The sequence below is a fragment of the Astyanax mexicanus genome, chromosome 4 (genome assembly GCF_023375975.1).
Source record: "Astyanax mexicanus isolate ESR-SI-001 chromosome 4, AstMex3_surface, whole genome shotgun sequence".
In the NCBI taxonomy this organism is placed as follows: Eukaryota; Metazoa; Chordata; class Actinopteri; order Characiformes; family Acestrorhamphidae; genus Astyanax; species Astyanax mexicanus.
This window is the reverse complement of record NC_064411.1, coordinates 58,065,345-58,092,500: the sequence shown is the minus strand read 5'-3', so window position 1 is coordinate 58,092,500 and position 27,156 is coordinate 58,065,345. Positions and strand designations below refer to the sequence as shown.

The following is a 27,156-nucleotide window of genomic DNA, read 5'->3' as shown; positions in this document are numbered from 1 at the left end:
GATTACTATGGTGCACTAGAAAGAGCAGTTCTAAATCAGGTCTCTGGCTTCCTCTCCCAGAATGACCTTCTGGACCAGAACCAATCTGGGTTCAAAAAAGGACATTCTACCGAGACGGCTCTGTTGTCTGTGACTGAAGCGTTGAAAACTGCTAGAGCTGCAGGTCAGTCCTCAGTGCTCATTCTGCTGGACCTCTCGGCCGCATTTGACACAGTCAACCATGACTTCCTCCTAACTATACTCTCAAACATGGGGATCTCAGATAATGTGCTGTCATGGTTCAGATCATACCTCACTGGGCGCTCGTTCAAGGTGTCGTGGCAAGGACAGCTGTCCTCAGCCCGCTCCTTATCCACTGGGGTTCCCCAAGGTTTGGTACTGGGACCCCTTCTCTTCTCCATATACACCACCTCTCTTGGTCAGGTTGTCCGCTCACACGGATTTTCCTACCATTGCTTTGCTGATGACACCCAGCTATACCTGTCGTTCTCACCTGAAGATCACTCAATCTCTGCACGGATATCGCAGTGTCTCTCTGACATATCCTCATGGATGAAGGAGCATCACCTTCAATTAAATCTCTCAAAGACTGAACTTCTGGTTATACCAGCAAAACCATCTTTTCAACACAACTTCTCTATAAGTATCGACTCTCTCTCTCTCTCACCGACAAAGGTTGCTAGGAACCTGGGTGTTCTGGTTGATGACCAACTCTCCTTCACGCACCATGTGGCCTCGGTTGCTCGATCCTGCCGCTTTGCGCTCTATAACATCCGAAAAATTAGACCGTTCCTGACGCAACAGGCCACCCAACTCCTGGTGCAAGCGGTCGTCATCTCACGCCTCGACTACTGCAATGCCCTGCTAACTGGCCTCCCGGCCTGTGTAGTAAAACCACTCCAGATGATCCAGAATGCAGCAGCACGTCTGGTCTTCAACCAGCCAAAACGGGCACATGTCACCCCGCTGCTCATTGAGCTCCATTGGCTACCAGTTGATGCTCGCATCAAATTCAAAGCTCTTACAATCGCCTACAAGGTGATACAGAACAGCTCCTTCCTACCTGCACTCGCTCCTGAAGGCTTACGCTACCTCCCGGCCGCTGCGCTCCTCCAGTGAACGTCGCCTCGCTTTACCAAACACTCACACAAAGCAATCCAGACTGTTCTCATACAGAGTTCCCCAATGGTGGAACAAACTACCTTCCACTACCAGATCAGGAGAATCTCTCGCTATCTTTAATAAACTCCTGAAGACAGAGCTCTTCAAAGAGCACTTACTCTCTTAACACCTCTAACACACTAACTACTTCTAACCTCATTTCCTTCTTCCCCTCCTTCACTCCTCTATCCTATTATTCCCCTTTGACCTCCTTTTATCCCTATCCAAAGATGTTTTACCTTTAAACTTATTTTACATTGTACTTGACTATTGTCGCTTTGGACAAAAGTGTCTGCCAAATGTAATGTAATGTAATGTGTTGCTAAGGCGTTGCTAGGATGTTGCTAAGGCGTTGCTCGGTGGTTGCTAAGGCGTTGCTATGGTTTCCAGGGTGGTTGCTATGCTGTAGCTAAGCAGTTGCTAGGTGGTTGCTATTACAGTGCTGGTGATTCTGTATCTACTGTAACTGTAGATTAATTACAGAGCAGTACGGGTACAACAGATTACGGTGCTGGTGATTCTGTATCTACTGTAACTGTAGATTAATTACAGAGCAGTACGGGTACAACAGATTACGGTGCTGGTGATTCTGTATCTACTGTAACTGTAGATTAATTACAGAGCAGTACGGGTACAACAGATTACAGTGCTGGTGATTCTGTATCTACTGTAACTGTAGATTAATTACAGAGCAGTACGGGTACAACAGATTACGGTGCTGGTGATTCTGTATCTACTGTAACTGTAGATTAATTACAGAGCAGTACGGGTACAACAGATTACAGTGCTGGTGATTCTGTATCTACTGTAACTGTAGATTAATTACAGAGCAGTACGGGTACAACAGATTACAGTGCTGGTGATTCTGTATCTACTGTAACTGTAGATTAATTACAGAGCAGTACGGGTACAACAGATTACAGTGCTGGTGATTCTGTATCTACTGTAACTGTAGATTAATTACAGAGCAGTACGGGTACAACAGATTACAGTGCTGGTGATTCTGTATCTACTGTAACTGTAGATTAATTACAGAGCAGTACGGGTACAACAGATTACAGAGTACAGAATACAATGTAACAAACACACATCACAGATCAAAGTGGAAGGTTTCAGAGAGCGGGAAAGCGTTGCCGTGGAGAGCTCTTTATCTGAACGACCCTCAGATTGATTTCTGTGTCGGGAAAGTGTTTGATGTAATTTGTTGTCTGAATGCACCCTGCAGATCACACACACTCTACACACAGCCCTCACACACTCCACACACACTCCACACACACACTCCACACACACACACACTCCACACACACACTCCACACACACACTCGACAAAAGACGGCAGGAAGCCGAGAGCGCCGGAGGAAACATCATTACGGACCCTCAGCGTGGCAGCAACACCACTTTAGCCCACCGTGTTTACACATCAACCCTCATTCAGCACTGCTTTCCAATTCCAGCTCTATTACACCTCCAGCACCGCCCACCCACCCGCACCCTCAACACCACCGCCCACTCGCATTACCACACCATTACCACACCATTACCTCACCATTACCGCACCTTTACGATTAACCACACTTTACACTCCATACAGTACAACACAGAATAAACACTAACCTCATATATACACACACACACCATCCATCATATAATACCCAAACACACACAAACACATGCACACCATCCGCATTACCTCACCATTACCACACCTTTACTATTAATCACACTTTACACTCCATACAGTACAGCAGAATAAACACCAACCGCATATATACACACACACACACACAAACCATCCCATAATACCCACATACACACACTCCACCCCACGCGCATTACCGCACCATTACTGCACCTTTACTATTAATCACACTCCACACTACTTAAATTACAACAGACTAAACACCAACCTCATATGTATACACCCAAACCAACCACCCCATAATACCAAACACACACACACACACACACCCTATGCATAACCGCACCAATACCTCACCATTACCACACCTTTACTATTAATCACACTCCATACAGTACAGCAGAATAAACACCAATCGCATATATACACACACACACAAACCATCCCATAATACCAAACACACACACACACACACCATCCGCATTACCGCACCATTACCACACCTTTACTATTAATCACACTTCACACTCCTTAAATTACAACAGAGACTAAACACCAACCTCATACATACACACAAACCATCCCATAATACACAAATACACACACTCCAGCCCACCTGCATTACCGCACCATTACCGCACCTTTACTATTAATCACACTCCACACTCCTTAAATTACAACACAGATTAAACACCAACCTCATTAGATGGGATGGTGTGTGTATGCGGTTAGTGTTTAGTCTGCTGTACTGTACAGAGTGTGAAGTGTGATTAATTTTAAAGGTGCGGGAATTTGGTGAAAATTTAACAAAATCAGTCCAAATTTTTGATATTTGGTAAAAAAAAAAAAAAAAAAAGTCAAACTGATATTTGATTAGAATGTAAAAAAATAGTCCAAATTTTGAATATTTGTTAAGAATGTAACAAAATTCATCCAAAGTTTAGATTTTTGTTGAAAATGTAACAAAATCAGATAAATATTTTTATATGTTTTGATGATTTAACAAAATGAGTCCAAATTTTAGACATCTGTTGAATTTAACAAAATGAGTCCAAATGTGGGAAAACGTTCATTGTTTGTGAGGAAACTACTGAAACTGCATCAAAATTAACTACATTTTGAGAAAATTTTAATTTCAAGGAAAACAGGTCAAATTTGAGAACCACTGTCGTTATTTCAACAAAAATAATACAATTTAAGAAAGTATTCATAATTTTAATATATTTTTTCTAAATATGAGAAAGTATTCATTTCAACTAGAACAAATTTAAATAACCAACTGTACAAAATAAATGTATGAAATAAATATAAAAATATATTTAAATATATAAAATATATATATGAATATATGAAAAAAGCGATTTTAAGCTTGGTTTTATCTTAGTGATAACAGAGTATTAGAAATCCTATAGTCTGCTAGCGGAGCTCTATAACTCAGTATATAAAGCTGTAAGGGGAGGTTATAGACTCACATGGCCATCTGGAACTGATCCAACCATTTCTTCTTCAGCTCTTTAGTTTTGAAGAAAAGCTCGAAGCCGGTCGCCCCCTTCTGGTGGGTCAGATAGAACCCGAAGCACCACTGAGAAAAACAGAGGAGAATAAATCAGAGTAAATGAGTCAGTGCCTACGGTACAGGAGGTGTTACTGCAGTGTTATATACTATACTAGGGGTGGGCAATATTATATTGTATACAATATATCGTGACACAGAAATATCATATTAAAAATCCATATTGTGATAATAGGGCTGTTCTGTCTTAAAAGTAGTCTATTATTTACTGTGAAGCTTTAGGTGTGTTTATTGTATAATTGTTTTAGTTTGCAGTTTATATGCATGCACTAAATATTCTGCAATATTTTTTGCTGCATTATATTATTTTATGCTATATTATTTATTTTGCCACATTATGATTATACTGTTATACTATTATACTATATTCCTGAAATTAATTAATTATTTTAGTTTTCCTATATCGCCAAGTATATCGTTATCACAAAAATACCCTGAAATATCGTGATATTATTTTAGAGCCATATCGCCCACCCCAGAAGTACTGGATCAGTGCGCTCAATCCATTTATTTCTGGTGTAGACTGAAAAAAAGTTGGGTTTTACCTCAAAAAATCAACATTTCAGATTTTATTTCCAGGTATTTACATAATAAAGGGATTGACCTCACTGTTTTAATACTTTTGGATCAGACTGTATGTGCAAAAGTATTGTGATACTTTGTGATAATTAAAATAATTTATTCTGAAATTAAAAAAATGTAATTCTGCTTTTGTCTGAGTGTGCATTTGCACATTTATGTCAGCAGGGGGCATGCATTAGAAACAACATCTGTAAATTTGATTTGATATTTGAAGATACAGTGTATATTATACAGTGATTTTAAGTACAGTTTTTTTTATTTTTATCACAATGTCTCCCCCTGGTGGTGAGATGTGGTAATGTTCTGCTGTATAATTGCCAGGCTGTACATTTCAGTTTAATTGCTGATACAGATGTGCAGGTGCACACTCAGCTCGTCTAGTCCCTGTAATAGAGACGTACTGCCAATAGAATAGGACTAGAGGCGTATAAAGCCCCGGTAAACACCAGTCCCGTCACTTCTGTCCTGCCACCCAGCCGGCTGTGCCAGCCGTGCCAGTCCTGCCAGTCCTGCCACGCTGAGCCGCTGTATCTGCCACCGTCCATCAGCTCTAATCAGACCCACCACCATCTGCCCGGCCCGGTGTGGGACCAAAACCAGCACACACACACACACACACACTCACACACACACTCACACCACACACACTCACACACACTCTCACACAACACACACACACACACACACACACACACACACACACACACACCAGGCCAGCGGGCATCACGCTCATGCAGCGGCCACTTTATCAGAAACACTGTGTTGTACTGGTAAAGTATCTCTTTGAGTATGATCTAGTAAGATTCAGTAAGGTTCAGTACAGTATAGTAAGGTTTAGTAAAGTTCAGTAAGGTCTTGTAAGGTCCTGTAAGGTTTAGTAAGGTCCTGTAAAGTTCAGTAAGGTCCTGTAAGGTTTAGTAAGGTCCTGTAAAGTTCAGTAAGGTCCTGTAAGGTTTAGTAATAATATAATAATAATAATTTTATTTATATAGCACCTTTCATACATAAGATGTAGCTCAAAGTGCTTTTCAATATAAGATCAATATACAAGATAATTACCTGAGGTACATTACAACAAGGTAAACAAAATAATAGGAAAAGTGAATACCAAAAAAGAAAAAGTAGAAAAATAAAAAATAATTTATCAGCAAAACATAGAAACAATAAATATAAAATATAATTTATAAAGCTAGTAGAAAGCGAGGGTGTATAGATGTGTTTTAAGCTGTTTTTTAAATTGTGTAATATCTGGTGACTGTTGAATGTGTATCGGTAGAGAGTTCCAGATTTTTGGTGCATAAAAACAGAAGGCAGCTTCACCCGTCTTTTTATATTGCATTTTAGGAATATCTAATAAAGCAGCTCCTGATGATCTTAGAGCTCGATCTGGAACATATTCTGTCAATAGTTCAGAAATGTACTGAGGAGCTGATCCAGTCAGACATTTAAAAACCAGTAAGAGAATCTTAAAATCTATTCTAAATGGCACTGGCAGCCAGTGCAGTGAAGCTAGAACAGGTGTGATGTGTTCTCTCTTTTTAGCGTGAGTTAGAACTCTAGCTGCAGCGTTCTGAACCAGCTGTAATCTGTCAGTAGTAGATTTTGGAAGCCCAGTAAATAACGCATTACAGTAATCTAGTCTAGAGAAAACAAAAGCATGGATTAATTTCTCAGCATCCATCTGTTTGAGGAAAGGTCTAACTCGTGTAATATTTCTTAGTAAGGTCCTGTAAAGTTCAGTAAGGTCCAGTAAGGTTTAGTAAAGTTCAATAAGGTACTGTAAGGTCCTGTAATGGGTTAGTAAGCTCCTGTAAGTTTTAGTAAAGTTCAGTAAGGTTTAGTAAGGTCCTCTAAGGTCCTGTAGGTCCTGTTAGGTCCTGTAAAGTCCTGTAGGGTCCAGTACTGACCTTCCTGCAGTCTTTATCAGTGGTGGGGTTGTTGGTGATCTTGTAGTGGTTCAGGTCGATCACGTCCTTCATCTCGTAATTATCCCCCCGGCGTTTACACACGATCACCGCCACGTCAAACAGGAAGATGTGCCTGAATCATAACGCAATATATACACATATAACTATAACTAATCTATAAATCAATTATATACACATATGTATTCATATATACTGTAATTATACAACATTCTGTCACTACAATATAATACAACTAGCCCTTTAAATACTAAAATTACTGTAGTAAACTGTACTAAGAGTAGTAACAGGTAATATAAAATAAGTAGTAGTAATTGTATTAGTAGTGGTGGTGGTGGTATAAGTGTAATTAGTCTCAGTAGTGTAACTAGTAGTAGTATTAGTGTAATTATATTAGTATCAGTAGTGTAATTAGTAGTAGTATTGTTGTTAGTATTAGTGAAATTGTGTTAGTATCAGTAGTATAATTAGTAGTATTAGTGTAATTGTTAATATTAGTGTAATTGTGTTAGTATCAGTAGTATAATTAGTAGTATTAGTGTAATTGTTAATATTAGTGTAATTTTGTTAGTATCAGTAGTGTAATTAGTAGTGTAATTGTGTTAGTATCAGTAGTGTAATTAGTAGTATTAGTGTAATTGTGTTAGTATCAGTAGTGTAATTGTTAGTATTAGTGAAATTGTGTTAGTATCAGTAGTATAATTAGTAGTATTAGTGTAATTGTTAATATTAGTGTAATTTTGTTAGTATCAGTAGTGTAATTAGTAGTGTAATTGTGTTAGTATCAGTAGTGTAATTAGTAGTATTAGTGTAATTGTGTTAGTATCAGTAGTGTAATTAGTAGTATTAGTGTAATTGTGTTAGTATCAGTACTGTAATTAGTAGTATTAGTGTAAATGTGTTAGTATCAGTAGTGTAATTAGTAGTGTAATTGTTAGTATCAGTGTAATTGTGGTAGATGTTACCTGTCTTGTCTGCGTTTGTCTACGTTTGAAGCCAGTCGAACTTCTCCGTCTCCTTTCGGTCGTCCGTACATCAACAACGACTGATTCTACACAATTATAGATAAACCAGAGATTTATGAGTTTTGTAGTTGGTGCTAACAGGATGTAGTATAGTAGTACAGTAGTACAGTAGTATAGTAGTATAGTAGTACAGTAGTATAGTAGTACAGTAGTATAGTAGTACAGTAGTATAGTAGTATAGTAGTATAGTAGTACAGTAGTACAGTAGTATAGTAGTATAGTAGTACAGTAGTACAGTAGTATAGTAGTATAGTAGTATAAAGGTTCTAATGTATGAGAGTAATCAGATCAGATATCAGAAGTGTTTGATCAGACTCACCAGGTTCTCGATTGATCTCTGGTATTGATCGATCTCCCGCAGAGTCTCATTATCACGCTTCACCTCATTTACATACTGCGCTAAATCCTATAAAAGATCAAAAAATCATTAATTACCTACCCTTTAATTACTCTACCTCACTCTACCTCACTCTGCCTCTACCTCACTCTGCCTCTACCTCAATCTACCTCACTCTACATCTACATCTACCTCACTCTACCTCAATCTGCCTCACTCTACCTCACTCTACCTCACTCTAAATCTACCTCACTCTACATCTACATCTACCTCACTCTACCTCACTCTACATCTACATCTACCTCACTCTACCTCACTCTGCCTCTACCTCACTCTACCTCACTCTAAATCTACCTCACTCTACATCTACCTCACTCTACCTCAATCTACCTCACTCTGCCTCTACCTCACTCTACCTCACTCTGCCTCTACCTCACTCTACCTCACTCTAAATCTACCTCACTCTACATCTACCTCACTCTACCTCACTCTGCCTCTACCTCACTCTACCTCACTCTGCCTCTACCTCACTCTACCTCACTCTAAATCTACCTCACTCTACATCTACATCTACCTCACTCTACCTCACTCTACCTCACTCTGCCTCTACCTCACTCTACCTCACTCTACATCTACCTCACTCTACATCTACATCTACCTCACTCTACCTCTACCTCACTCTACATCTACATCTACCTTACTCTACCTCACTCTACCTCACTCTACCTCTACCTCACTCTACCTCTACCTCACTCTACATCTACATCTACCTTACTCTATCTCACTCTACCTCACTCTACCTCTACCTCACTCTACCTCACTCTACCTCTACCTCACTCTACATCTACATCTACCTTACTCTACCTCACTCTACATCACTCTACCTCTACCTAACTCTACCTCACGCTACCTCACTCTGCCTCTACCTCACTCTACCTCACTCTACCTCTACCTCACTCTACCTCACTCTACCTCTACCTCACTCTACCTCACTATACCTCTACCTTACTCTACATCTACCTCACTCTACATCTACATCTACCTCACTCTACCTCACTCTACCTCTACCTCACTCTACCTCTACCTCACTCTACCTCACTCTACCTCTACCTCACTCTACCTCTACCTCACTCTACCTCACTCTATATCTACCTCTACCTTACTCTACCTCACTCTACCTCTACCTAACTCTACATCTACCTCACTCTACCTCACTCTACCTCTACCTCACTCTGCCTCTACCTCACTCTACCTCACTCTACATCTACCTCACTCTACCTCACTCTACCTCTACCTCACTCTACCTCACTCTATATCTACCTCTACCTTACTCTACCTCACTCTACCTCTACCTCACTCTACCTCTACCTCACTCTATATCTACCTCACTCTACCTCACTCTACATCTACCTCACTCTACATCTACCTCACTCTATATCTACCTCACTCTACATCTACCTCACTCTACCTCACTCTACCTCTACCTCACTCTGCCTCTACCTCACTCTACCTCACTCTACATCTACCTCACTCTACATCTACCTCACTCTACCTCACTCTACATCTACCTCACTCTACATCTACATCTACCTTACTCTACCTCACTCTACCTCACTTTACCTCTACCTCACTCTACCTCACTCTACCTCACTCTGCCTCTACCTCACTCTACCTCACTCTACATCTACCTCACTCTACCTCACTCTACCTCTACCTCACTCTACCTCACTATACCTCTACCTTACTCTACATCTACCTCACTCTACATCTACATCTACCTCACTCTACCTCACTCTACCTCAACCTCACTCTACCTCACTCTATATCTACCTCTACCTTACTCTACCTCTACCTCTACCTCACTCTACCTCTACCTCACTCTACCTCTACCTCACTCTACCTCACTCTACATCTACCTCACTCTACATCTACCTCACTCTACCTCACTCTACATCTACCTCACTCTACCTCTACCTCACTCTACCTCTACCTCACTCTGCCTCTACCTCACTCTACATCTACCTCTACCTCACTCTGCCTCTACCTCACTCTACCTCTACCTCACTCTATATCTACCTCTACCTTACTCTACCTCTACCTCTACCTCACTCTATATCTACCTCACTCTACCTCACTCTACCTCACTCTACATCTACCTCACTCTACCTCTACCTCACTCTGCCTCTACCTCACTCTACCTCACTCTACATCTACCTCACTCTACATCTACCTCACTCTACCTCACTCTACCTCTACCTCACTCTACATCTACATCTACCTTACTCTAACTCACTCTACCTCACTTTACCTCTACCTCACTCTACCTCACTCTACCTCTACCTCACTCTACCTCTACCTCACTCTACCTCACTCTATATCTACCTCTACCTTACTCTACCTCTACCTCATTCTACCTCTACCTCTACCTCACTCTACATCTACCTCACTCTACCTCACTCTACCTCTACCTCACTCTACCTCTACCTCACTCTACCTCACTCTACCTCTACCTCACTCTACATCTACCTCACTCTACCTCACTCTACCTCTACCTCACTCTACATCTACCTCACTCTACCTCTACCTCACTCTACCTCACTCTACATCTACCTCACTCTACCTCTACCTTACTCTACATCACTCTACCTCACTCTACATCTACCTCACTCTACATCTACCTCACTCTACATCTACCTCACTCTACCTCACTCTACATCTACCTCACTCTACATCTACATCTACCTTACTCTACCTCACTCTACCTCACTTTACCTCTACCTCACTCTACCTCACTCTACCTCACTCTACCTCACTCTGCCTCTACCTCACTCTACCTCACTCTACATCTACCTCACTCTACCTCACTCTACCTCTACCTCACTCTACCTCACTATACCTCTACCTTACTCTACATCTACCTCACTCTACATCTACATCTACCTCACTCTACCTCACTCTACCTCACTCTACCTCTACCTCACTCTACCTCACTCTATATCTACCTCTACCTTACTCTACCTCTACCTCACTCTACCTCTACCTCACTCTACCTCTACCTCACTCTACCTCACTCTACATCTACCTCACTCTACATCTACCTCACTCTACCTCACTCTACATCTACCTCACTCTACCTCTACCTCACTCTACCTCTACCTCACTCTGCCTCTACCTCACTCTACATCTACCTCTACCTCACTCTGCCTCTACCTCACTCTACCTCTACCTCACTCTATATCTACCTCTACCTTACTCTACCTCTACCTCTACCTCACTCTATATCTACCTCACTCTACCTCACTCTACCTCACTCTACATCTACCTCACTCTACCTCTACCTCACTCTACCTCACTCTACATCTACCTCACTCTACATCTACCTCACTCTACCTCACTCTACCTCTACCTCACTCTACATCTACATCTACCTTACTCTAACTCACTCTACCTCACTTTACCTCTACCTCACTCTACCTCACTCTACCTCTACCTCACTCTACCTCTACCTCACTCTACCTCACTCTATATCTACCTCTACCTTACTCTACCTCTACCTCATTCTACCTCTACCTCTACCTCACTCTACATCTACCTCACTCTACCTCACTCTACCTCTACCTCACTCTACCTCTACCTCACTCTACCTCTACCTCACTCTACCTCACTCTACCTCTACCTCACTCTACATCTACCTCACTCTACCTCACTCTACCTCTACCTCACTCTACATCTACCTCACTCTACCTCTACCTCACTCTACCTCACTCTACATCTACCTCACTCTACCTCTACCTTACTCTACATCACTCTACCTCACTCTACATCTACCTCACTCTACATCTACATCTACCTCACTCTACCTCTACCTCACTCTACATCTACATCTACCTTACTCTACCTCACTCTACCTCACTCTACCTCTACCTCACTCTACCTCTACCTCACTCTACATCTACATCTACCTTACTCTATCTCACTCTACCTCACTCTACCTCTACCTCACTCTACCTCACTCTACATCTACATCTACCTTACTCTACCTCACTCTACATCACTCTACCTCTACCTAACTCTACCTCACGCTACCTCACTCTGCCTCTACCTCACTCTACCTCACTCTACCTCTACCTCACTCTACCTCACTCTACCTCTACCTCACTCTACCTCACTATACCTCTACCTTACTCTACATCTACCTCACTCTACATCTACATCTACCTCACTCTACCTCACTCTACCTCTACCTCACTCTACCTCTACCTCACTCTACCTCACTCTACCTCTACCTCACTCTACCTCTACCTCACTCTACCTCACTCTATATCTACCTCTACCTTACTCTACCTCACTCTACCTCTACCTAACTCTACATCTACCTCACTCTACCTCACTCTACCTCTACCTCACTCTGCCTCTACCTCACTCTACCTCACTCTACATCTACCTCACTCTACCTCACTCTACCTCTACCTCACTCTACCTCACTCTATATCTACCTCTACCTTACTCTACCTCACTCTACCTCTACCTCACTCTACCTCTACCTCACTCTATATCTACCTCACTCTACCTCACTCTACATCTACCTCACTCTACATCTACCTCACTCTATATCTACCTCACTCTACATCTACCTCACTCTACCTCACTCTACCTCTACCTCACTCTGCCTCTACCTCACTATACCTCACTCTACATCTACCTCACTCTACATCTACCTCACTCTACCTCACTCTACATCTACCTCACTCTACATCTACATCTACCTTACTCTACCTCACTCTACCTCACTTTACCTCTACCTCACTCTACCTCACTCTACCTCACTCTGCCTCTACCTCACTCTACCTCACTCTACATCTACCTCACTCTACCTCACTCTACCTCTACCTCACTCTACCTCACTATACCTCTACCTTACTCTACATCTACCTCACTCTACATCTACATCTACCTCACTCTACCTCACTCTACCTCAACCTCACTCTACCTCACTCTATATCTACCTCTACCTTACTCTACCTCTACCTCTACCTCACTCTACCTCTACCTCACTCTACCTCTACCTCACTCTACCTCACTCTACATCTACCTCACTCTACATCTACCTCACTCTACCTCACTCTACATCTACCTCACTCTACCTCTACCTCACTCTACCTCTACCTCACTCTGCCTCTACCTCACTCTACATCTACCTCTACCTCACTCTGCCTCTACCTCACTCTACCTCTACCTCACTCTATATCTACCTCTACCTTACTCTACCTCTACCTCTACCTCACTCTATATCTACCTCACTCTACCTCACTCTACCTCACTCTACATCTACCTCACTCTACCTCTACCTCACTCTGCCTCTACCTCACTCTACCTCACTCTACATCTACCTCACTCTACATCTACCTCACTCTACCTCACTCTACCTCTACCTCACTCTACATCTACATCTACCTTACTCTAACTCACTCTACCTCACTTTACCTCTACCTCACTCTACCTCACTCTACCTCTACCTCACTCTACCTCTACCTCACTCTACCTCACTCTATATCTACCTCTACCTTACTCTACCTCTACCTCATTCTACCTCTACCTCTACCTCACTCTACATCTACCTCACTCTACCTCACTCTACCTCTACCTCACTCTACCTCTACCTCACTCTACCTCACTCTACCTCTACCTCACTCTACATCTACCTCACTCTACCTCACTCTACCTCTACCTCACTCTACATCTACCTCACTCTACCTCTACCTCACTCTACCTCACTCTACATCTACCTCACTCTACCTCTACCTTACTCTACATCACTCTACCTCACTCTACATCTACCTCACTCTACATCTACCTCACTCTACATCTACCTCACTCTACCTCACTCTACATCTACCTCACTCTACATCTACATCTACCTTACTCTACCTCACTCTACCTCACTTTACCTCTACCTCACTCTACCTCACTCTACCTCACTCTACCTCACTCTGCCTCTACCTCACTCTACCTCACTCTACATCTACCTCACTCTACCTCACTCTACCTCTACCTCACTCTACCTCACTATACCTCTACCTTACTCTACATCTACCTCACTCTACATCTACATCTACCTCACTCTACCTCACTCTACCTCTACCTCACTCTATATCTACCTCTACCTTACTCTACCTCTACCTCACTCTACCTCTACCTCACTCTACCTCTACCTCACTCTACATCTACCTCACTCTACATCTACCTCACTCTACCTCACTCTACATCTACCTCACTCTACCTCTACCTCACTCTACCTCTACCTCACTCTGCCTCTACCTCACTCTACATCTACCTCTACCTCACTCTGCCTCTACCTCACTCTACCTCTACCTCACTCTATATCTACCTCTACCTTACTCTACCTCTACCTCTACCTCACTCTATATCTACCTCACTCTACCTCACTCTACCTCACTCTACATCTACCTCACTCTACCTCTACCTCACTCTACCTCACTCTACATCTACCTCACTCTACATCTACCTCACTCTACCTCACTCTACCTCTACCTCACTCTACATCTACATCTACCTTACTCTAACTCACTCTACCTCACTTTACCTCTACCTCACTCTACCTCACTCTACCTCTACCTCACTCTACCTCTACCTCACTCTACCTCACTCTATATCTACCTCTACCTTACTCTACCTCTACCTCATTCTACCTCTACCTCTACCTCACTCTACATCTACCTCACTCTACCTCACTCTACCTCTACCTCACTCTACCTCTACCTCACTCTACCTCTACCTCACTCTACCTCACTCTACCTCTACCTCACTCTACATCTACCTCACTCTACCTCACTCTACCTCTACCTCACTCTACATCTACCTCACTCTACCTCTACCTCACTCTACCTCACTCTACATCTACCTCACTCTACCTCTACCTTACTCTACATCACTCTACCTCACTCTACATCTACCTCACTCTACATCTACCTCACTCTACCTCTACCTCACTCTACCTCACTCTAACTCTACCTTACTCTACCTCACTCTACCTGTACCTCACTCTACCTCTACCTTATTCTACCTCACTCTACCTCTACCTCACTCTACCTCTACCTTATTCTACCTCACTCTACCTCTACCTCACTCTACCATGATCTGACTCATTCTAAAAAACTCTACTTGGCTCTACTGCACTCTACCTCTGCCTCGTTCTACATCATTCTGACTTGCTTTCCCAAGTTCTGACTCATTCTAGCTCACTGTACTTTGCTCTGTAAACTCTACCTCATTCGGCCTCACTTCTCCTTACTTTACCTCACTCTACCTCTACCTCACTCTACCTCTACCTCACTCTACCTCACTCTACCTCACTCTGCCTCACTCTACCTCACTCTGCCTCCAGCCTGTTATGTAATATGAGCACAGTCTGCTGAACACAGGTAAGCAGTTTGAGTTCTCACTGTTATCACTGCTTTTTTCCATGTGTTTATTGTAAACATTTATCTCATGATAATGATAAAAGTATGATTTATCTTCCTCACCCTCATGGCGTCCAGCGCCAGGCGTAGCTGGTTCTTCTCTGAGGAGTCCTGAGTGTGTTTCACCAGTTCCTGCAGAAATCAGATCAAATTATTTTATTATGTGTGTGTGTGCATATAGTGTGTGTGTGTGTGTGTGTATAGTATGTGTGTGTGTGTGTGTGTGTGTGTGTGTGTGTATAGTATGTGTGTGTGTGTGTGTGTGTGTGTGTGTGTGTGTGTGTGTGTTGGTGATGGATTGTGGGAGATTGCCTGTCACTAAATAACCCAACATATGGATGTGGAGATTTAGGGGTTTGTCCTTGGCACAGTGCCAGATACACACACACACACACACATACACACATTTCTAAATTCTGTAGTGCAGTCACTTCAAAGACCAGTAATGGTGAAACTGGCACTCATCAGGACTGCTCCAGGAAAGGAAAATCTATTTCACTGATTAGTTTCTACTCTTTAGTGATAAAACTCCTGCATCCGGACTGCAATTATAAAAACAGGAGGATCAGTGAGTTTTAATGTTTTTTTCTCGGTCACATGACATCACAGCGTGCAGTAGCTCCTCCATTTCCACTCACTGTTGTGTTTTTAATGTGGATCTCCGTGGAAACCGTGGCGCGCCCAAAGTGTAATTACGGTGCGCAGCAGTGGACAAATATCTATTTTATTAAAGGCGAGGAGACGAAACTCAGAGATGTGCGTCCGGACGGGACTAAAATTACCGGAGGAGCACGGAGTTCAGAGAAAAACAGTAGATAATTCAGCCTGTAATTTTCTCAGAGGACGTCTGAGAAAAACACCTACATGATCGTTCTGGACGGGAATAAAATCACAGAGGAAATTACCCCAGGACGCCCTGAGAAACTAATCCCATCAGGATAGGGCTATCAAACAAGGCAGCAAACACTCCACTCTATAACTTTTTTTTTTTTTTTTTTTTTTATTGGAGAAGTCCATCAAAGAGAAACAGATAATACAAAAACTTTCATTATGCTATCAGTATCCATACATCTCGAACAATTGACAATGTTGTACAAAATAAAATAACAAAGGTAATTCTATTTAACAATGTAATCTGACGTCCCTAGGATGTAAATCACCATTTTTTAATCTATTTATTTATTTATTTTAAGGCAAATAACTATTTACAATAAAAGTGGGGAAGTTTCAGTACAAAGAAAAGAAAAGAAAGATCCAAGTCAGAGGTCATAGGGTCTACAAAAAATCAGGTCGTTGGGGTCTTATATAAACTAGCCATTTAGACCAGATCCGATTGAATTGATCAATTTGGATTCTTAATGAATAAGTAAGTTTTTCCATTATAAAAATTTCATAAACAACATCATACCACTCTTGAATTTGAGGAGGCTTAGTGGATAACCACTTCCGTGTGATTACCTTTTTACTTGCAGCAAGCAGGATACTCAGTCATTTCTTTTCATTTGAACACATGTCCAAAGAGAGATGCCCCAGGTAAAGAAAAGCAAAGTCAAAGGGTATATTTAACTGAAATATAGTACAGACAGCCTGATAAATAGCCCTCCAATATCCAGACAATACAGTACAATCCCAAAAAATATGAAAATGACCTGCACCCTCTGTGCCACATAATCTCCAGCAATTAGACCCAGAACCCTGATGCCTTTTCTGCACAGGAGTTACAAAAAATCTAAGCATGTTTTTCCAGCAGAATTCTCTCCAGGTTAAGGAATTTGACATATTTTACTCCAATCCTCCTCTGACAGCGACACCCCCCCCCCCCCCTCTTTTTCCCATTTTTCCTTAATGTAAAGTGTTTTGTCATTCCTAAGAGAGTTGAATTCTTTACAAAGCCTCGAGATGAGGCCAGGACAGACACCTGATGTAATAGTTTCCGGCATTTATCTGACACTTTTATCCAAAGTGACTTACAAGGTCATTACTATTACAGAGGTGGACCAATGTAGTGTTGGGAGTCTTGCCCAAGGACTCTTATTGGTGTAGCGCAGCATTCAGTCGCCCAAACCAGGAATTGAACCCCAGTCTCCCACACATTGTGGTAACTCACTAGCAGATAGTGGTGTTATCCACTGCGCCCCACCAACCAGTGGACCAAATAAACTTAAGATTTCCTTTCTCCTGCGCTTGTGGGTCGGCCTGTTTAATTAATTTATTAAAATAGGTTCGTACTTGAAGATACCTATAAAAATCCTTCTGTTCCAATCCATATTTTTCTTTTAAAGACTGAAATGATTGAAATACTCCCTTTTGTAAAAAAGTAATGTATGTTGTTAGACCCCTCTTAGCCCACATTTTAAAGCCACTATCCACTTTATTGGGGGAGAAGTCACTGTCATGGGCACACCATCTCAACAATTTTATACAACCCTGTGTATCACTTAGAGTAATTATCCTTTCCCAAATCTTCAAAGTTAAGCCAATCCAGGGATTCTCTATCGGCTATCATAGCTTCCAGTGGAAAATTGGGTGCCATTGCATTTTCAATTTCTTTCCATCTTGCTGCATAATAGTTATCGCACCAACATATTAAAGGCCTTAGCTGAGAAGCATAAAAATAATCTCGGAGGCAGGGGAGGGCGACACCTCCCTTCTCTTTTCCCAGCTGTAATGTGGTATATTTTATTCGAGGTTTCCTTCCCTGCCGAACAAATCGAGAAATCCATTTATCCCATTCTCTAAATTGTTGATCAGATATATCTATTGGTAGGCTCTGGAAAAGATAAAGTAATCGAGGTAGTATATTCATTTTGACTGTCTCTACTCTCTTAATTAGAGTAAGGCATGGAATTTAATTCCATCTTTGCAAATCTGCTTTTATTTTAACATTTAAGGGACCGTAATTTGCTTGAAGCAGCTCAGACAAATCCTTTGGTAAAACTACTCCTAAATACCTTATATTATTTGTGTAACGCCAGGTAGTGAGGAGTGACGCAAGCCGAGTAAAATAAGCAAACAGGTTTATTAACAGGCAGTATAACAAGAAACAGTAAAGCCAGGCAAACAAAGATCTCACCGAAAAACAAAGACGTAGTCGAAAGTACAGTCCGAGTTCGTAGCCGAGTATCAGTCCAACCATACAATAAATCCAATAAGGGCAAGACAAAAGACGTAAACCAATAATCCAAAAACAGAGTCGTAATCATAAAGCCAAAACGAGAAACGATAGGAGAACACTTAGTATGCAACATCAGTTAACAATACCTCGCGGTGTTTGTTTACAAACTGCAGACTTAAATACCGGAGCTAGATGGGTATGAACCGGAACTAACTCAGAACACCGGTGAATCAGAGCGTCGGAGCGAAATGTGATTGGGTGAAGTAGAACGGATACTGTTGGTGTCATAATCAACAGGATTCTGGGAAATGGAGTCCGGTAATGTGGAAGGAGAACGAGGCGGCGTGACAATTTGCCTGCCATTTAAATGGATATGTGTCACATAGAGTTTTTGGTGGGACATAGTTAATTGAAATCACCTGAGTTTTTAGTATATTAAGTTTATATCCTGAAAGAAGCCTGAATTCTTCCAGCATAGTCATCAGTCTCCCAAACGAATGAGTGGGCTGCCCTAAGTATACTAAGACATCATCCGCAAATAATGCAAGCTTTTGCTCAACACCATAAACATCAATTCCTTTAATATTTTGATTTTGTCTAATTGCTTGACTTAGAGGTTCAATGAATAAAGAGAACAACAAGGGAGAAATTGGGCAACCTTGTCTTGTTCCACGTTCTAGCACAAATGAGTCTGAAAGGTCCCCGTTTATTTTAATTCTTGCACTGGGTTTATTATATATTGTTTGTACTATTTTAATAAACGTCTGATGGAAGCCAAATTTTTTTTTAAACTTTATATAAAAAAAAACATCTAACCGAATCAAACGCCTTCTCTGCATCTAAACTCACTAACACTGCTTCAAGTTTATTTTGTTTAATGTATGGCATTATTTGTAGGGTTCTTCTTATGTTATCCTGTGTTTGTCGTTGCTGTGTAAATCCGGTCTGGTCCAAATGGATAAGGTTAGGCAAAAACTGCTCAATTCGTCTTGCTAGAATAGATGTAAATAGTTTATAATCTAAATTAAGTACACTGATTGGCCTTTAGTTACCCCATTCTGATTTGTCTTTTCCTTCTTTGGGTATAACTGAAATAATTGCTTCCTTCCACGAAGGTGGGATTTCACCCTTTTCTAAAATCCAGTTCATAGCTGATAACAATACTGGAGCAAGTTCCTCTTCGAGTGATTTATACCACTCAGAGGTATATCCATCCGTTCCTGGAGATTTCCCCGGTTTCAATCTAGAAATGGCCAGATTTAACTCCTCAACTGAAATTTCCTCTAGAAGTGTTTCATTTTGTGAGTCTGTTACTACTGGTAAATGCAAAGTATCTAGAAATGTATCAATCTGTAGGTCATGTGACATAGTGGGTTGGGAGTATAAATCTTTATAATATGTATTAAAACTTTCTTGTATTTTCTCCAGTTTAGATTCAATCACTTTAGTTTTTGGGTTTCTAATTTTGTAAATAGTATTATCCGCTTGCTGTTTCCGCAGTCTATAAGCCAAGAGTTTTGCAGATCCCCCCCCCCCCCCCCCCCCCCCACTTCATAATGTCTTTATTACTTAAGAACAAGAGTTTCTGCTGTATTTCCAAATGATATATCTCATTTATTTCATGTTTTAATGTATTTATTTCCTGCTTCAGTTTTGTCTGGGATGTTTTGTAATTCATTGTCTGTAATTTTTTTAATTGTGTCTGCATTTGTTCTAATTTCTGAGACCTTAATTTTTTCTTAATAGAAGTCATCTTTATGATTTTTCCTCTCATGACCGCGTTCATAGCATCCCATAATATAGGCGGTGAGACTTCTCCATTGTCATTTTGTGCTAGGTACTCTTTTACGTCCATTTTTAAACCCTGAACTGTCTGAGGATTATTTAAAATAGTTGAGTTCAGCTTCCATAATGTTGATCTACTGTGATCTACTGTGCAGCACTTTAGGGATCGTAGGAAAATTACCAAACAAAATGAATAAATTATTAATTCCTTTGTTTAACTTTTTTTTAAATGTCAAGCCAATGGTACAAAGACATTACAAAGTTTAACATAGCAAGGTCACATTTTGAGCAAGTTAATTATTTTTTAATTTTTTTTTTTTCATTTTTTATTTTGTCTGGTATTTTTCCTACGGTCCCTAAAGTGCTGCTCAATACTGAAGATGTGGGAGCATGGCAGGATTTGCCTCATTTTTGGTTTTTGGTCAAATATAAGTTCAGTAAAATAAAAGTTTAGTAAATATAGTGGTTTGACAGTACCAGTAAAAAAAATTGTGGCGGTTCTGATAAGTGCCAGTTTCATCATTACAATGTAACTAAATAATTCCATATGTTTTTCTGTCATAGTTTGTATGAGTTTTAATATAAATCTACAATAAATAAATAAACCGGGGCATGATCAGACAAATCTATTGTACCAATATCGCAATCCCTAACCTTGTACTTATCCCGACTAAACAGAAGAAAATAGTCTATTCTTGAGTATGTTGAGTGTGGTGAAGAATAATGTGTATAATCTCTACTAGATGGATATGTTTCTCTCCATATATCTATTAATCCTAATTCTTCCATCATCATATTTATTTTCTTACATGTAGAGTTTTGTTGAATGCTTACTCCAGAAGAATCTAGATTTGGATTCAGACGAATATTTAAATCCCCCCCACAAATCAGTGTACCCTGGGAACTAGCCATCAAATCAAATAACCTTTTGAAAAAAACTCCAATCACTTCCTGGAGGAGCGTACACATTTCAAAGTGTTATTACTGATCCCTCTATTGCCAAAATTGCTACTCCTCTTCTATGTCCTGCCTTATATGAGGAAAAATACAAATGCTTAAAACCCATTGACTTTAGCTTAACATGCTCTGCTTTGTTTAGATGCGTTTCCTGAAGTAACGCAATGTGTGCTTTATCTTTTTTTAATTTGGACAAAATTTTACGTCTCTTAACTGGACTTAGGACCCCACTGACATTGAAAGAAATAATTTTTATAACATTATTTGTTTCCATTCCCCTTCGTATCGAAAATAAGCAAATACAGATAAATGTACATACAGTACATAGAGCGACCTCCTCCAATTTCCTCTGTAACATAGTTAGAAAATCCCCATGGCAACAAGAACAATTGCAATTTCACTAGAAATAAGTAAAACAATTTTAAGCAAAGAACAAATGAAAATGACTTTGGTAGTTCCGAGAATGAGGTCTTAATGCAGATCTAGAGGGATAACCTCTACTTTTTGTCCTTTTAAGAGGGCCCTCCATGTTTTGCCTTTACTGGCATCTCCTATCAATCCCGACTAAATTAGTTCACTTTAATATACTAGGATGCATTTTCTCCTGCCGTTTGTTCGTTTTCCGTAACTAAACCCTGGTACCTGATTGAAGAGATTGTTCTGGTCTTGTCACCTCGCTAGTGCCTAGCGCTTAAAGCCAGCAGCTCCCTTATCGCGACCGCCCCGTCTGGACGGTGGTCTGCTTGAACCTGGTCCAGAAGCCTGTCAGGCTGAGAGATCACAGTTACAGGTAGTCCCCGGTTTGCCATGTCTCGTGTCGCCTCCTCCACTGACTCGTAGATTACTGTCCCTTCGTCATAGAATACCTTCAGCTTTGCTGGATACAGAGTCCGAAACTTTATGTTGTTATCTTTCAGAGCTCGTCGTGCTTCTGCGAATTCTCGTCGTTTGATGAGGATTCCGGATGCGTAGTCATGATCCAGACTTATTTTGCTGTTGTTCCACACAAAGCCTCTCCTTTGCCATGCCAGTTTTAGGATGTTTTCCTTCGTTCTGTAGCGAAGAAATCTGGCCACCAGTGATCTCGGCGGAGCCCCCGGGGGGGTCGCGGACCCAGAGCGCGGTGGTATTTCGAGGTTCTCTCTGAGCAACTCTTCAACAAAAGTAATCACAGAGTCTGCATCCCCCTCTGCTCCTTCTGGAACGCCATATATCCTCACGTCCTTCACGTCTTGAACGGCTCTCCTGGTCCATTAGCCTCCCCTGTAGCTGCGCCTGAAGTTTTAGCATCTCAGCCAGGACATCCTCCGTGACTTGTATTCTTTCTTCGTTCTGTAAGATTCGTGTTTCTGCCTCATCCATCCTAGAATTCACTTTCGAAATCTCTCCTTTAATGGATTCGAGCTGGGATCTGCAGTCTTGTCGAAAATCCCGTATTTCTCTAAGAATCAGCTCCAGATTAGCTCCTTCTGCCGTTTCTTCCGCTCGTCCACCATCTTGGCCTGTAGCGTTAGCAAGAGAAGTTGCTTTTCTGGATATTGGGTCGATTTTTTACCCTTAAGCCTAGTCGCCATTCCTGCCCCGTCTTCCATGCAAAGGTAATATCCACTTTTTAATAGTAACTTTCAAGTTCTGGGGCGTTTTTTCGCTCTTTTAGTCGGGAGACAAGTTCTTATGCCGCCATCTATCTGGTGACGTAACCGGAACTCCTCTCCACTCTATAACTTTAAACTATAAAAATTTATAAAAATGTTATCTCTTAATTTATAAATTAATTCATAAATTAAAGTTAGTAATTGACCAAAAAGTAAATTAAACCTTTTAATTAAAGTTTAAGAATAAAACTTTCCAGATTATTTGACGGTTAATTCCTAAAAAAGTGCAGTATAAAGGTATTATAAATATAGTATGGAATGTGTACATTATTTTTATTACAAGATAAAACGGGATTAAAACTGTACTTTAATATAAACAGAGCTCCTCACACCAACAGACTAATCACCGTAAACACAGAGTGTGTCTCCCTCTGGTGGAGACTAGTGGAAACATGATATTTCTCATTAAATTAGTTTTTAAATGAGTTTATCTTTTTTATTATTTTACTTTTTAATTCGTTTTATTTATTTTTGTTTGTTTATTTATTTATTTATTTCTCTAATTCGTTTTTTATTATGTTTTTATTTTGATTCCCATGTTCTTAATTTATTATTATAAATTGTATCATTTTTTTTATCATTCTTATAATTTTACTTTACTTTTTTTTATTATTATCTGGTTCTTAATTTTAAATTGTATAAATTCTTTACATTTTATGTGTCAATTTTTTATTAATTTATTAATTAATTTTGTATTAATTTATTAATTATTATTTCTAATTACTTATTAAACGCTTTGAATCCCTTTAATACTGTAAATGAGGGTCACCCTTAATATATTCTCGAGAGAAAAAAAAAGTTAATTGATTGATTGATTGATTGAAATGTGTGCAGTTTTTTTTTTATCCACAAAAATCTATATAAAATTAATCTAATAATATAAATCTTCTTCTGTATCAGCAGAGATTTTAATTTAGGAAGGGAACCCACAGGGGGCGCTAAAACTACATCCTTAAACTGGCAGAAATAGTGAAACGTCAATAGTGCAAATACGACCATCACACTGATACTGAAAGTGTGTGTGTGTGTGTGTGCATGTTTTTCTACCATTGTGAGGACCAGATGTGATAATTTGTCGTTTTGTGAGGACATTTTGTCGGTCCTCACTATGTTCTTACCAAAAATTATACTTAATTAGAAAAAATGCTTTTCATAAGCATGTAGCATTAGATACAGCTATTATTATATGAATGCAAGGTCCTCACAATAATAGCAAAACCAACTGGTGTGTGTGTGTGTGTGTGTGAGCAATGTGTGTGTGTGTGAGTGCGTGTATTACCTGCAGTAGGAGGGGGTATTTCAGGACTCTCTGCATGGGAACCACCAGTAGATCCCTCAGAGTGAATTTCCCATTATTAGCTCTCTTAGAACATTCCTGTAAAAAAAACATGTTTAAAAAATCTTTAATACAGTATATTTACTTTTATCAATAAAAACATTACCCACTTTCTTCTGTTTAATGAAAGAAATAACATAAACAAGTAAAAACTATGTTCTTCAGTTATACAGGACTTTTACTGTTTGTATAGTTTTGTTTGTTTGTTTTTAATATGTATTTTTTTTGTATTTTTGGGGTTTTTATATGGGTTTAATTGGATTTACTGGGGCTTTCATGGGTTTTACAAGACTTTAGTTTGCATTTTCTTGGGTTTTGTTGGATTTTATTGTGTTTTATGAAGCTTTTTTTCAGAGTAACAGGATTTAAGTTGCTTTTTTCTTACATTTGGTTTGATTTTATTGGGTATTATTGTGCTTTCTTTAGTTTTAAAGGACATTTGATGGTTTTCTTTTTAGTTTAGTTTGATTTTATTGGGTATTAATGTGCTTTCTTTAGTTTTAAAGGACATTTGATGGTTTTCTTTTTAGTTTAGTTAGATTTTATTGGGTATTATTGTGCTTTCTTTCAGATTAACAAGAACTTGTTGGCTTTCTCTTGAGTTTAGTTAGATTAATTGTGTTTTTTTGGGGGGCTTTTTCAGATTAACAGGCATTTTGATTCTTTTCTTTTAAGTTTGGTTGAACTGTATTTAGTTTTATTGTGTTTTCTTCAGTTTTGCAATATTTTGTCTTGAGCTCAGTTGGATTTTCTTGTGTTTTCCTCAGTTTTATAGGACTTGTGTTGGTTTTCTCTTGAGTTTGGTTTGATTTATTTGTTTTTTTTTTTTCAGTTTTGCAAGACTTGTGTTGGTTTTCTTTTCAGTTTGTTTGTATTTTACTGGGTATTTTTGCTCTTTCTTCAGTTTTGCAATATTTTTTCTTGAGCTTGGTTGGATTTTCTTGTGTTTTCCTCAGTCTTATAGGACTTAGGACTTGTTGGTTTTCTCTTGAGTTTGGTTTGATTTTATTGGGATTCATTGGGATTTTTTCAGATTAACAGGAATTTTGTTAGTTTTCTTTTTAGTTTGGTTGGATTTTATTGTTTTTTATTGGGCATTATTAATTTCTATTTAGTTCTACAGGACTTGTGATGGTTTTCTCTTGAGTTTTGTTTGATTTTATTGTGTTTTCTTCAGTTTTACAGGACTGTTGGTTTTGCTTGGTTTTATAACTGCGCTGTACCTCTAATTTCAGACGTATATCCTCTTTGTTTTTACACAGGAAGTCCACCATAGCGATGGCTGTTTCCACCTGACTGCAGTAAACCCCATAGATCAGGAGCCTGAAACATACAGAGCACAGAACAGCAGTATTTAAACTATTTTATATAACATAATTTATGTTTTATATTTATTACAGATCTGATCTGTACCTGTCCTTATAAATCAGGAAGATCTGACTGAGGTTGGAGGCGTTTTTGTGCTGGATGGAGTCCTGAAGATCCACCACCAGACTTTTATGTACTTTTACCAGATCCTGCAGATACAGAGTACATCAGTTTAAAAATACACACATACCTAAATACACAAATACTCAAATACATACTCAAATACACACTCAAATACACACATACCTAAATACACAAATACTCAAATACACACTCAAATACACACATACCTAAATACACAAATACTCAAATACATACTCAAATACACACTCAAATACACACATACCTAAATACACAAATACTCAAGTTCATGTCAAGCATGAACTTGACATGCTACTGTCTTCTATCCCTGAGCAAGATTGTCCCATGCTCATTCTAGGGGATATGAACATCCACCATGACAGTACCAACTTTACAGACTTCCTATCCCTCATGCAGTGTTTCGAACTGGAGCAGGTCCCCAGCCCTCCAACACATAAAGCTGGCAAACAACTAGACCTGATCTTCACTCGTAACTGTGACACCGACTCTCTAACTGTCACTCCTTTGCACGTCTCAGATCACTACTTTATGAAACTCAATGTTCATATTTCAAATAAACCCACAGCTACTCCTACTATGGTCTCGTTCCGCCAAAATCTTCGAGATCTCTCAGCAGACCAGTTCTCCTCACTGGTGACTGACAATATGCCTCCACCAGGCTCATTTTCATCACTCAATGTAAATGATGCCACTGACACTCTCTGCTCCACACTAAGCTCCTGTTTGGACAACCTCTGTCCTCTTTCATCTCGAGCCATTAGCTCAAACAAACCGCAGCCATGGCTTAAAAATGACACACTCAGGGAACTACGCTCCAAACTCCGAGCTGCCGAAAGAAAATGGCAAAAAAACAAAAAACAAGCAGACCTAAAAAATTACCAACTGCTCCTGGCTTCTTTCTCAGCCAACCTCACTACTGCTAAAGCTGAATTTTATCACAATAAATTCTGCTCTCTCACAGACTCCCGGAAACTATTTGCTACATTTAAATCACCACTCAACCCTCCGCCTCCTCCTCCGGCTACCTGCCTTACGGCTGAAACACTTGCCTCATTCTTTACTGGCAAAGTGGCGGCCATCAGCAACCAGTTTACTGATGCACAATGTAGCAG

General features: G+C 40.0%; 1 protein-coding gene and 1 long non-coding RNA gene across 6 annotated transcripts in view; both read right to left on the bottom strand.

Annotated features, from left to right (window-relative positions):
* Nucleotides 1-27,156, bottom strand: part of vav3b (vav 3 guanine nucleotide exchange factor b) — a 69,143-nt gene that overhangs the window by 19,050 nt on the left and 22,937 nt on the right. For all 4 annotated transcript variants that reach the window (XM_049476745.1, XM_049476746.1, XM_049476748.1 and 1 more), the window contains exons 8-15: nt 25,988-26,091; nt 25,798-25,897; nt 24,518-24,613; nt 15,790-15,858; nt 8,228-8,314; nt 7,849-7,934; nt 6,866-6,998; nt 4,276-4,385 (exon numbers count right to left, since the gene is read on the bottom strand). In XM_049476745.1, coding sequence (XP_049332702.1) covers nt 4,276-4,385; nt 6,866-6,998; nt 7,849-7,934; nt 8,228-8,314; nt 15,790-15,858; nt 24,518-24,613; nt 25,798-25,897; nt 25,988-26,091 — 785 coding nt within the window. The remainder of the gene's footprint in view (nt 1-4,275; nt 4,386-6,865; nt 6,999-7,848; nt 7,935-8,227; nt 8,315-15,789; nt 15,859-24,517; nt 24,614-25,797; nt 25,898-25,987; nt 26,092-27,156) is intronic.
* Nucleotides 10,787-15,773, bottom strand: LOC125801083 (uncharacterized). Of its 2 annotated transcripts, XR_007438583.1 has the most exons (5): nt 15,340-15,773; nt 15,168-15,297; nt 14,016-14,099; nt 12,022-12,073; nt 10,787-10,923 (listed from the first exon to the last, which is right to left on the bottom strand). It is a non-coding gene; the product is annotated as an uncharacterized LOC125801083 (long non-coding RNA). The 2 variants fall into 2 exon arrangements; XR_007438584.1 differs by lacking the exon at nt 14,016-14,099 and having other exon boundaries at nt 15,152-15,297.